Raw genomic sequence first — 12,755 nt, forward strand, 5'->3', positions numbered from 1 at the left:
TGTCTGCACAGATCTCTATGTGAATGTTTATAGCATCTTTACTTAGAACAAAGCTCCAATGTCCAACTGGTGGATGGATATACAAATTATGGTGCATCTATACAAAGAAATACTGCTCAGCAATAAAAAGCAATGAACTACTGAAAAATACAACAACCTGGACGAACCATAAAACATTATGCTATTGTGAAAGAAGCCAGACACAAAAGGCTACTCCCAACTGCTTTTACTCACAACACTTCTGACACCAAATGTGTGGGTTATTTCCACACCAACAACCATTTCGCCAACTCTCCAGACACCAACTGGGTGTCCTACAATTCAATTCAATTCTGACATAAAGTACCCAGAGTTAGTGTCAGATTCCACAGATTTAAAGGCTCAGTCTCACAAGACTGCCCTCACTTCAGATTCCAGTCTCAAGTCCCAGGTTGCCACCTGTACTTGTGACCAACCAGCTATAAATTGGGAGTTCCCATGACTCCTTCATCAAGTTTGATAATTTGCTAGAATGGATCACAGAACTCAGGGAACACTTTGCTTACGTTCACTGATTTATTATAAAGGATACAATTCAGAACAGCCAGATGGAAGAGATGCATAGGGTAAAATATGGTGGGGAGGAGTGGTAGGGAGATTCCATGCCCTCTCTGGGCACACTACTCTCCCAGTACCTCAAAGTATTCACCAGCCAGGAAGCTCTCTGTAGTTTAGGGGGTTTTATTACATAGGCATGATGGATTATATCATTGGACATTAATAATTGAACCCAACTTCCAGCCCCTCTCCCCTTCTCAGAGGTCAGGGGATGGGGCTGAAAGTTCCAACCCTCTAATCATGCTTTGGCCTTTTTGGAGACTAGCCCCTATCCTGAAGTTAAGAAAGGGGTCTCCAGCCACCAGTCACCTAATTAGCATGCAAAAGATACTCTTATCACTCCAGAGATGCCAAGGCTTCTAGGAGCTGTATACCAGGAACTGAGGATAAAGACCATATATATACTATTGTGCCATAGTTACATACTATGTGATTCCATTTATTCCATTCTGGAAAAGACAAAACTATACGGGACAGAAATCAGATCAGTGGCTGCCAGGGGCTATAGTTAAGGGGAGGGGATTAACTGCAAAGGAGCAAAAGGGAATTATTTTGGCTGTTTGAAATATTCTATATTAGTGTGGTAGTTATTTGACAAAATACCTGTGTCAAAATTCATTAAACTTTACTCTTATAAAAGGGATTTGTACAGTATTTAAGGTACACCTTAATAAATATGACTTCAAGTAAAAGCTATTTCCTTCTGTCACCTTTTGCAAATCCCCTGCCCCTAAAGGATGTGACATATCTATTATGACTGTTGTAAAGGAAGGAAATAAAAATTCTATCAATGAACACCTGGTATGACTTCCACACAAATGTCCACTGTCCACTGTGAGCACCAAGAGTAGAACACGATTCAGTAGAAGTTTTCAGTATCTTTGGTCCAAAGCTTCTGTTTATCCCTGACTTCAGCCTGAAAGTTTCTCCTCTTTGGGTCCTCCTTCTGTGCCTTTCAGTTCTGGAGATTCCGCAGCTTTAATAACTTCTTTTGGTTCCATCTCTTTACTTTCCTTTTTCTGCTTCGCCTCTGCCTTCTGTTCTTTTGCCTCAAGTTGATAATGGATGCCCATGCCAATGCAGAGATAGATGCCTGAGACAATAAGGATTATGCCACATGCCCAGTATGTATATTTGTAGTCTCCGTATATGTCACTGAGACGACCTAAGGATGTCCAAAAAAAAAAAAAAAAAAAGTTATGTGGGTAAACAATTATACCCTTTCCCAAATAAAGCTTAAGGATCCACTCAAAGAGCCCATAAATGACAAATTAGTCTAAATAGAAACTGCTCAAAATTATTTGATCTTTTGTTTATGATGTCAACTGATTTTGGATGGCCCTGCGTAGTCTGTTAACTTTAGCAACTTGAAAGTAATTAAATCTTGGCAAATTTGAATTGGGGAAGTCCTAGAGATCACCTAGAGTCAATCCTCTCAATATTCAATGGAAAAATTTGTTGCTCAAAAGAGGTTTAGTAGTCTTGCCCAAGGCCATAGAGCTAATTCCAGTCTCCCAGGCCAATGCACTTTCTCTGACATCAGCATTTCCCAAAGGGCGTTCCTGTGAACACTCATCCTCTGCTAACATTAACTAACAGCAACACCTTTCCACCATTCTAAGTGCTTAATCCTCACAACAGGAAGGTTCTATCATCATTCCCATTGTATAACAGAAAAACCAAAGTACAGAAACCTTAAGTAACTCGTCCAAGGTCACAAAGCTTGTAAATGAAACAGGTTGGCTTTCAACCCAGCAAGTCTGACTCTGAGGTCTGCACCATAACTTCTGTTCTACAGGATACTCCCTAATGTTTCCAAAGTCAAGTAAGTTTGGAAATGACACATAGCCTTTTCTATTAAAGGCTTTATGAGGTAAAGAAACTTATTTATGAGGTAAAGAAACTTATTTACTTTGGTGTTCCCAATCTTTTTTTGGCCATGAAATCCTTGTAATAATAAAATTTATTAGTATCTCAAACTAGTATTAAGAAATAAACTTTGGAGGGACTTCCCTGGTGGTCCAGTGGTTAAGAATCCACCTTCCAATGCAGGGGATGCGGGTTCGATCCCTGGTGAGGGAACTAAGATCCCACATGCCGCAGGGCAACTACGTGTGCGCGCCACAACTACTGAGCCTGCGCTCTAGAGCCCACGAGCCACAACTAGAGGGCTCGCGTGCTGCAACCACTGAGCCCACGTGCTCTGGAGCCCATGCCACACAACTAGGGCGCCCAAGCACCACAATGAAGATCCCGCATGCCGCAACTAAGACCCAATGCAGCCAAATAAATAAATAAAAGAAATAAACTTTGGAAAATACTACCCATATAAAGGACATAATAACCAATTCAAATATGACTCCATATGGTTTTCCAATGCAGGGCATCACGCATTCAGCAATACTTACTGATTCTCTAAATATACACACGGCCCTGGGTCTGCTAGGTCCTGAGTTAAGGGTGAGCAAAGGAGGTAACGTCCACAGTTCAGTGGAGAAGAGAAATGTTAATCCAATAACTACACAGACTGTGACAAGTGCTACAAGGAAGGTTTGAAGGCAGAAAATAGGGGTTTTAGACCAGCAAGTAGGGTCAGAAAGACTTTTCTTTTTTCTTTTTTTAAAATTAAAAAAAATTTTTATTTTTGGCTGTGTTGGGTCTTTGTTGCTGTGCGCGGGCTTTCTCCTGTTGCGGCGAGCGGGGGCTACTCTTGCCTGCAGTGCTTGGGCTTCTCATTGCGGTGGCTTCTCTTGTTGCGGAGCACGAGCTCTAGGCGTGTGGGCTTCATTAGTTGCGGCACGCGGGCTCAGTAGTTGTGACGCACAGGCTTAGTTGCTCCGTGGCACGTGGGATCTTCCCGGACCAGGGCCCAAACCTGTCCCCTGCATTGGAAGGCGGATTCGTAACCACTGCGCCACCAGGGAAGCCCAGGAAGGCTTTTCTTAAAGTGTAAACTTAGCCAAGACTTACAGGAGGATAGGAGTTATCAAGGAGAAGGGAGATGGGAAAAGGCTCAGGGCAGACAACAGCCAGTGCAAAGGCAGGTGGTAGGAGGAAGCACAGGGTGTGAGAGGAGAAGCACAGAGAGCAAACTGAGTGGTGGGAAATGAGGCTGGAGACACAGGTGGGCCAGGCCACGCAGGACCTAGTAGGCCACAGCAGGGAATTTGATCTTCACCCTGAGAACGTGGGAAGCAACTGGAGTGTTCTAAGAGACGAAGAACAGCTAGGGTGGATATGGGTAAAGTTAGAAGGCTACTGATAGAAGATAGGAGATTTAGATAAGAGTGGTAGTTGTGATGGAGAGAAAACAGGCAGATTAGAAAGAGATTTAGGAAGCGAAAATGGACAGGATTTGAACTCTCCTTCGGTGTATATAGGGAGGAGAGAGGGTGGACAGGTCAGTAGTGGACCTTCTGTTATGTATCCCTCCTTACTTTATAGTGCATAATCTCAAAAGCATGAGTCACATCCAGAAGTCCAAATTATTGTTGCATTCTGTATTAATAATAATTTTAAAATGTAAACCATTTAGCATTTTTTTAACATCTTTATTGGAGTATAATTGCTTTACAGTGTTGTGTTAGTTTCTGCTGTATAACAAAGTGAATCAGCTATATGCATACGTATATCCCCATATCCCCTCCCTCTTGCATCTCCCTCCCACCGTCCCTATCCCACCCCTCTAGGTGGTCGCAAAGCACCAAGCTGATCTCCCTGTACTATGCAGCTGCTTCCCACTAGCTATCTATTTTACATTTGATAGTGTATATATGTCAATGCTACTCTCTCACTTCGTCCCAACTTACCCTTCCGCCTCCCTGTGTCCTCAAGTCCATTCTCTACATCTGTGTCTTTATTCCTGTCCTGCCCCTAGGTTCTTCAGAACCATTTTTTTTTTTTTTTAGATTCCATATATATGCATTAGCATACAGTATTTGTTTTTCTCTTTCTGACTTACTTCACTCTGTATGACAGACTCTAGGTCCATCCACCTCACTACAAATAACTCAATTTCATTTCTTTTTATGGCTGAGTAATATTCCATTGTATATATGTGCCACATCTTCTCTATCCATTCACCATTTAGCATTCTTAAGAGAATAATACATCAAGTTTTATGGTCACTTACTAGCTGCGTGATCTTGGGCAAATTATTTCACTTTTAGAAGCCTCTATTTATTTATTTATAAAGCGGGAACAATAATTGTCCTGCATCACAGACTTGTAATATATGACAGAATATAGCAAACGACTAGGACAGTCCCTGGTATACTGTGAGCCCTCACCTGGTACCTATCGTTATTATTTGAAATATTACTGCTGAGATAAATTCCACAATTAAAAAGAAATCACCAATAGTATGTTAAAGGTGGTTATATATTTTTCTACAATAAACATGTTAGGTTTTTTATCAGGAAAAATTATTATACATACTTAGGTGTGTAATAGTTTTTTATTCCTCTTTCAGCTTGATGATTCACTTTAATTCAGTTCTATTAAGTATTTGAGCAATTACGCTGTACCAAGCATTGTGCCAGCACTGAGGGTACAGAAGCGAAGAAAGACTATCAAGCAGCTCACTGATTTCTGCTTTCTATCACCTTCCTAATCTTCTCTGTCTGTTTTATGTTAATAGAACCATAGAAATAAGGAGACATACTATACCTAAAATCGGTGGCCCCAGGAGAATAGGACAGCATTCCACAATGGTCACCAATCCCACAGCACTGGAGAACCTCTGGGATCCAACGAGGTCCATCAGCGTTTCAAACAATACGGCGCCAAACCACCCAAAAGCAAATCCAAGGAATCCCGCATAAAGACAGAACCCTACATAGCTAGAGGATAAGGGTACTAGCGTATGACACACTCCATTTGCAATAATAGAAGCAGCAAAAAAATACTGAATTCGAGGTCTTATCCACTTTGTGTTGGCTACAAATCCCATAGAAGGTCTGGCTACCATGTCAACAAAAGCCAGAATGGAAAGAAGGAAGGCAGCCTTCTCACTAGAGTGATGTTGACTCTTGGCATAATTACTAAGAAAGACTAAAGGTGTAGCCAGCGCAAAAGACATTATCACATTCCCAGAGAGGTACAGCAGAAAGCCTCTGTGTTTGAATAGGGATAAGTCCAGAAGTTTGTTAACTGTTTGAAAAACGGATTGTTTCTCCTTTGGGGGGTTTCTGCCATTAACTTCTGTATTTGCATCACCTGCCCCCTTGTTTGCATCATGTTTTCCAGCTTCCTGAAGGAATTCTTTAGACTTCTCTTTCCCTGCAGTGGTTGGCTTGGGCCCTATTGGTCTCATCAGGGCTCCAGCCACACAGCAGTTTAGTAGGATGCCTCCAAGAATTAGGAAGCTTCCTCTCCAGCCAAAGGCAGCAAAAAGAGCCTGGTTGAGGGGGGCCAGGGCGGAGAGGAACACAGGGCTGCCTGCCATGGCCAGTCCATTTGCTAATGGTCGCCTCTTGTAGAAATACTTGCCAATCATGGTCAGAGCTGGATTCAAGTTGAAGGCAAGCCCAAGACCTGGCGAGAGGGGAAAAAAGAAGCACATACTCCAATAAATGTCAGAAACATATTTGGAATTAATTAACTAGGCAAAGAAATGAAGTGGAAAGAGGTCAAAATCATGAGAGGCTATTATAACTAGTAGGTCATTAAGTGGACTGTTATCAAATAAATACAGACATAAAGTCTCTTTATGCAGCAAATACTAGATTTATAATATAAAAAATGTATATATATGTGTATATATATGTATATATTTTTTGGCCGCACCATGTGGCATGCAGGATCTTAGTTCCCCGACCAGGGATCGAACCCAGGCCCCTTGCAGTGGAAGTACAGAGTCTTAACCCTGGACCACCAGGAAGTCCCTAAAAAATGTATATTTTAAAAAATAATTATTTTTCCTTTAGCAACAAAAAGAACAATAAATGTAAGATCCTTTGTCTAATTTCATAATTTTAGCTTTCCTGAGGAATAGGGAATTGAAAGCAAAAAGGAGAGAGGATAAATCTTATAAATTCAGAAAGCAAGATAGGAGAAGGGGCAGAAGGAAGGGAAACAAGAGAGAGGGAGGGGGAGGGAGAGAGAGAAAAAATGTTTTTGGATAGTAAAACACAACATTGTCAAGATGCTAACACTACCTTAGTAAATCCATTAATTTAATGAAATTTCTATGAAAATTTCAATGTGTTTTATTTTTCAAATGAGGTAAAATGACTCTAAAATACACCCGAAGAACAAATGCATTAGAAATATTGGAAAAGGATAAATAATTGGTGGGCCTACCCTAACAGATATATAAATATATTGTACAGCTATGGTAATTAGAATAGTGTGGCACTTATTCAAAATTAGAAAAACTGATTACTAAAAGTGGGCAGAAAGTCCAGAAACAGAACCAAAAGATACATTTGAATTAATAGGGAAAGAATGGATTTTCCAGCTAATGGGGCTGGGACAGTAACTATCCCAATAACCTCTTAAATGGTCTCCCAATCTTGCTTCCCTACTAAGTAAACCAGGTTAGGATGCTTGCCCATTTCAATCTCTCTAATGACTGCCCATCCATAACTTTTCACTCTGGATTAAGAGGTCCCATGATTTGGCCCTAACCTACCTCCCTGCCCTCATCTCAGTCTATTCTTACTTGTGCTACGTGTAACTGTTCTTCTAGATTTTCACAAAGCCTTCTCCTAGTTTTCATTCAGATCTCAACTTAAAATCACCACCTCTGAGAAGCCTTCCCTTTAGGGACAGTTCAATCCTTCTCTATCAACATTCTGTTTTAAGTCTTTGCAAAGCAGTTATTACTACCCAATATTTTTCTTATTTATTCATTTATTTGTTGGTCTGCTTCCCTCCACTAAACAGTGGGAATCTTGCCTGTCATGTTGGCTCTCCCCACAGAGCTTGGACCAGTGCCTGGCATATAGTTAGGGACTCAATAAATATTTGTTGAGTGAATTAATAAATGAAATAATGAACAGGCTGAATAATCACATGGGAACAAATAAAGTTCTATTCCTTCCTTATGTTATTCAAATAATCCAGATGAGTTAAAATAGTTAAATGTTTAAAAATTTAATTAATGTAGTAAAAGTATAGATCCAAAAAGATAATACCCATTATTGGCATTATCTCAGGTCCTGCAGGTGGGACTGTAAATTATTATAACATTTCCAAAAGAGTATTTGGCCAATGGTATCAAAACCCTTTTTCCCCAGTAATTGCTCTTCTACAAATTTATCCAAAGGAAATTATCATTTTCACAAAGATGCATACAGAAGCACTATCATGCAAATACTGTTTATTAAGAGTGAAAATATAAACAATCTAAATGTCCTTCAATTAGAGGATGGTGAAATAAATTATGGTATATCCATCTATCCCATGAAAAAATAATCGCTGCTAAAGTATATTTACTGAGATGGAGAAACTACGTATAATACATGATGTATTATTAAGTGAAAAAATTGGTTACAAACATTATACATAATCTCATCCCTTTAAAAAAAATTTTTAACTTTATTGGAGTATAGTTGATTTACAGTGCTGTGTTAGTTTCAGGTATACAGCAAAGTGATTCAGTCATACATATACATACATTCATTCTCCTTTAGATTCTTTTCTTTTACAGGTTATCACAGAATATTGAGTATAGAGTTCCCTGTGCTATAAGTAGGTACTCGTTGGTTATCTATCTTATATATAGTAGTGTGTGTATGTTCATCCCAAGCTCCTGATTTATATCACCCCCACTTTTCCCCTTTGGTAACCATAAGTTTGTTTTCGATATCTGTAAGTCTGTTTCTGTTTAGTAAATAAGTTCATTTGTATCATTTTAAAAAATTAGATTCCACATATGAGTGATATCATATGATATTTGTCTTTCTCTGTTTGACTTCACTAATCTCATCCCTTTTTGTTCTAAAAATTCTATGTGTGCATAGAAAAATGAGTGGCTATGGCATCAAAATATTAATGGTAGTTTTCTCTGAAATGTAGAGCTATGGGTGTCGATTGTATTTATATTCAGCAATTTTATTTTCTTAATTTAGTTATTAGAAAGGGGGGTTTCCTCATGCATGCCCTTTATCCCTTGAAAATGTATCTGTCTTTTCTATCAGAAACTGCTTTATATCTGACATTCTCTCTTTCTCTAATTTGAGCCAATTCCTTCTTGGGTAGAATGGGAAATGAGTGGGAATAGCTAATGACCTCCCTTTCAACAACTTTTTACCTATCACCACTATCTTCTTTCTTAAGACAAAAAAAGAAAGAAAAGAAAAGAAAGAAAGAGAGGGAGGGAGGGAAGAAAGAAAGGACGAAAGGAAAGAAGCTCTTTCAATTTATTCATTCAATAAAAATAATCACCCATTAAGTGCCAGAACTTTCTTTAAAGACTTGCTTTTTTTAAATTAACATATCAACAGCTCTAAAAAATAGTGACCTAGTAATTTTTCTAACAAAGAACTTTCATTTTTCAAAAGAATTGGCAAATTAATGCTATAAATAGTCCACACAAAAATTAATGCTTGAAAATACATTAGTAGCAACTCACCTGCAATGACTCCGACACACAAGTAAAGTTCCTGCACATTGGTACAGAAAGAAGCCGCAATCAAGCCACAGCCTGACAAGCAGCCGCCAACAATCATAACTGGACGACTGCCATATTTATTCACCAGGATACTGCTGATAGGACCTAGGAGAGAACAAACAGCTTAGTCATATAGAGGAGAAGCCCAGCCCTCACATCCACACCTGCATATGACATTACCAACATGACAGGATGCCACCCCAGAAAATAAACAGATAAAACAGAAGACAGTGGTAAGGAATATTACTTTCTATCTTTATTTCAGAGTCACAGGTTTGTGTAATGGAATACATATAGTATTGACTGTACATTTTCTATATACCTAGGACATATTAGATGGGTTTTAACTAAAGTATGCAAGACAATAATCTAATTATTTTAAGGCAGAAGAGGCTGCAAATACCCTGATTATAAGTGTTTACAGGATTCTTCATGTATCTAGGATATTATCCACATATATGTAGCAAGTTTGCTCTGTTTTAAATTTTTAGATGGTCATCTAGAGCAAACACACATGAACGATGAGATTTATGAGCAAGTCTGATCAAACTTCTGACTTAAGGGCATATTTACAAACTAGCTAAAATGTATTGTTTCTCACAGAAAACAACAACACAACCAAAACAGAACTACAAAACAAGAATGCCTACCATCACCACTTTTCTTCAACATTATACTGGAGGTCCGAGCCAGCAGTAAGACAGGGGGGAAAAAGGAGTAAGGAAATGAAGAAACCAAACTATCAGTATTTGCAGAAGATTTGTCTATCAAAAATTTTTGACAAAAAATCTACCAATAAACTATTGGAAATAACAAGAGTTTAGCAAGCTTACAGGATATATGATTAAAATACAAACATCAATGACCTTTCTATACCCAGCAGCCAATACAAAACACATTTTTAAAGAAAGTTATCCTTTATAATGACACCATTTTATAAGTGACCTAAGAGAGCACACAGCTGCTATGTAGATTTTATTGTTAAAGACAATGAAAAACATGACTCTAATCACATAACTCCAAGAACTAACGTTTCAAATATCTCACTGATAAAGGCATCAAGAACAAAAAGCACTTACTACAGAGCTTTTGTCTACCCATTGAAAGTTAAAAGAGCAGGTCATGAGTACTTACCTCCACCATACATGACAGCAAACGCGATGGAAGATAACCATGACACTTCGCTGGTGCTGGCTTTAAATATTTCTTCAATTTCTTTGTAAAATACAGTAATAGATTTGCCAAACGCACAAGAGAAGCCAATGGAAATGAAAGCTCCAACAACCACTGCCCACCCCCAGCCTCCATCTGGGGGCGTGTATCCAACTGGATCTCCGTTTGATGGTGGCATTGTAAGTAAAGATGAATTCTAAAATGCAGTTCAAATCCAAATATCTAAAGGGTATGAAATTAAAATAGTACATAACAAGTAGGTCAATAACAAAGCACTCCCATAAAATCCCTTACATTTATTAAATAAATAAATAAAGGCATATAGCAATTTTCTAAATAAAAGGTGATTTCAAACATTAGATTCTCATTTAACGGGCTGGAAAGTTAGCTCAGTAAAGTTGGGTTTTCGTCTAGCTGCTTAGATTTAAGGTATTTTTTTACTAATATGTGACTAGAAAGATTCCTAAACGATGGCTGACCAATACTGTTTAAACCTGCAAAATGAACCCTGATATCAGAGACTAGTAGTTTTAAACCAAAGATTTCCCCTTTTCTTCTTAAGCCCCAGCATTAGTGAAAAACATAGTTAGAAAATGAAATACAATGTGATTATGAATTACTAGCAGGTGGGAGAAGTTGAGAGCTAAACGGTTTACCAGTCTACTTTAGAGAAATTAAGTTCTCCTTTGATTTACTTAAACCAGCTTCTATTTTATGTCAAAATAAACCTTCCAACAATATGTTATCATACTCATTCTGGCCACCCTAACATTACTTGGAGTGATGTAGTACAGTATTAATACTGTACAGGTCAACAATGACAATAATATATTTTACTATTCCTTATTCTTTAATACAAATCCTACCTTCCTATCCATAGAAATCAACTTTTAAATAGCTCACCTTCTAACTAATCTAAACACTTCAAATATAATTTAGAAAGTGATCCTGTAGTGATTTTAAAAAAAACAACTCTTAGGAAGAGTTCTGCTTAAGAAGCTAAAAGACTAGGTTTTTTAAATAAAACTTTTATAGAAGTAAAGTTTCTAAAAGCTTTATAAAATTATAAAATTCCCAGGGTTTGCACAACTTTTGTTAGATTTATTCCAAGGTAGCTTTCATTACTCTTGTAGATGGTAATTAAAAAAAATCATTTTCTGTTAGTTGCTGGTGTATAAAGACACAATTGATTTGTTTAAATAATAGATTTACTGAGATATAATTCACATATCATAAAATTCACCCTTTTAAAGTTTGTATTTCAGTGGTTTTCAGTATATTCACAAAACTGTACAACTATCATCACTAATATCAGAACATTTTCATCACCCCAGAAAGAAATCCTGTACCCATTAGCAATTAATTTTATTCCTGAATATTATTATTTTTTTTTTTTTTTATTGGATGACTATGTGAATGATAAATTTATTACCCAAAATATGGAAATTCAGGGGAGGCCAAGATAGAAAATATATTGAGGGCATTTTTGAATATGCTGATGGTGAGATGCCTGAAGCACATCCAAGCAGAGATACCCAGTACCTGATTATGATAACTTCTCTTTTTTTAGCAGCCTTATTAATCATTCACCCGGTCCATTCCAGAGGGTTCTTTGTCTTTCTTTGTGGAGGGAAGCGATGAGGCTCAGAGGTGACCTCTGTCTCTTTCGCATCTTCAGTGACTCTGATCCTTTTTCCTCCTCAGATTGTCTCTGGGCAGAACGTGTGCCCGAGTAACAGCACGGGAAGCCCGTGTATAGAGGTCGACGTCCTGGGCATGGCCCTGGATAGCTGCCACTTCCGCACGAAGCCCATCCACCGCAATACTCTGAACCCCATGTGGAATGAACAGTTCCACTGAATATTATTTTTGATGATATTATAAATTGAACTGTTTTCTTAATTTTACTTTTGGATTTTTCATTGCTCGTGTCTAGAAATACAATTGATTTTTGTATGTTAATTTTTTTAAAGTAGTATTTAATTAATTAATTAATTAATTATTTTTGGCTGTGTTGGGTCTTCATTGTTGCATGCGGGCTTTCTCTAGTTGCGGTGAGCAGGGGCTACTCTTCATTGTGGTGCACGGGCTTCTCATTGCGGTGGCTTCTCCTGTTGCTGAGGACGGGCTCTAGGCACGTGGGCTTCAGTAGTTGTGGTGCGTGGACTCTAGTTGTGGCTCATGGGCTCTAGAGTGCAGGCTCAGTAGTTGTGGTGCACGGGCTCAGTTTTTCCATGGCACATGGGATCTTCCCAGACCCAGGGCTCGAACCTGTGTCCCCTGTATTGGCAGGCAGATTCTTAACCACTGCGCCACCAGGGAAGTCCCTGTATGTTAATTTTGCAGCCTGCAAATTTGCTGAACTCAT

General features: G+C 38.5%; 1 protein-coding gene across 1 annotated transcript in view; it reads right to left on the minus strand.

The window, feature by feature from the left end:
* Positions 1 to 275: 275 nt before the first annotated feature.
* LOC132351256 (monocarboxylate transporter 1-like) overlaps positions 276 to 12,755 on the minus strand; it is a 37,559-nt gene continuing 25,079 nt past the window's right edge. The window contains exons 2-5 of the mRNA XM_059901144.1: positions 10,349 to 10,609; positions 9,176 to 9,319; positions 5,266 to 6,132; positions 276 to 1,762 (exon numbers count right to left, since the gene is read on the minus strand). Coding sequence (XP_059757127.1) covers positions 1,509 to 1,762; positions 5,266 to 6,132; positions 9,176 to 9,319; positions 10,349 to 10,565 — 1,482 coding nt within the window. The 5' untranslated portion in view covers positions 10,566 to 10,609 and the 3' untranslated portion in view covers positions 276 to 1,508. The remainder of the gene's footprint in view (positions 1,763 to 5,265; positions 6,133 to 9,175; positions 9,320 to 10,348; positions 10,610 to 12,755) is intronic.

The sequence above is a fragment of the Balaenoptera ricei genome, chromosome 1, assembly GCF_028023285.1.
Source record: "Balaenoptera ricei isolate mBalRic1 chromosome 1, mBalRic1.hap2, whole genome shotgun sequence".
NCBI classification, from domain to species: Eukaryota; Metazoa; Chordata; class Mammalia; order Artiodactyla; family Balaenopteridae; genus Balaenoptera; species Balaenoptera ricei.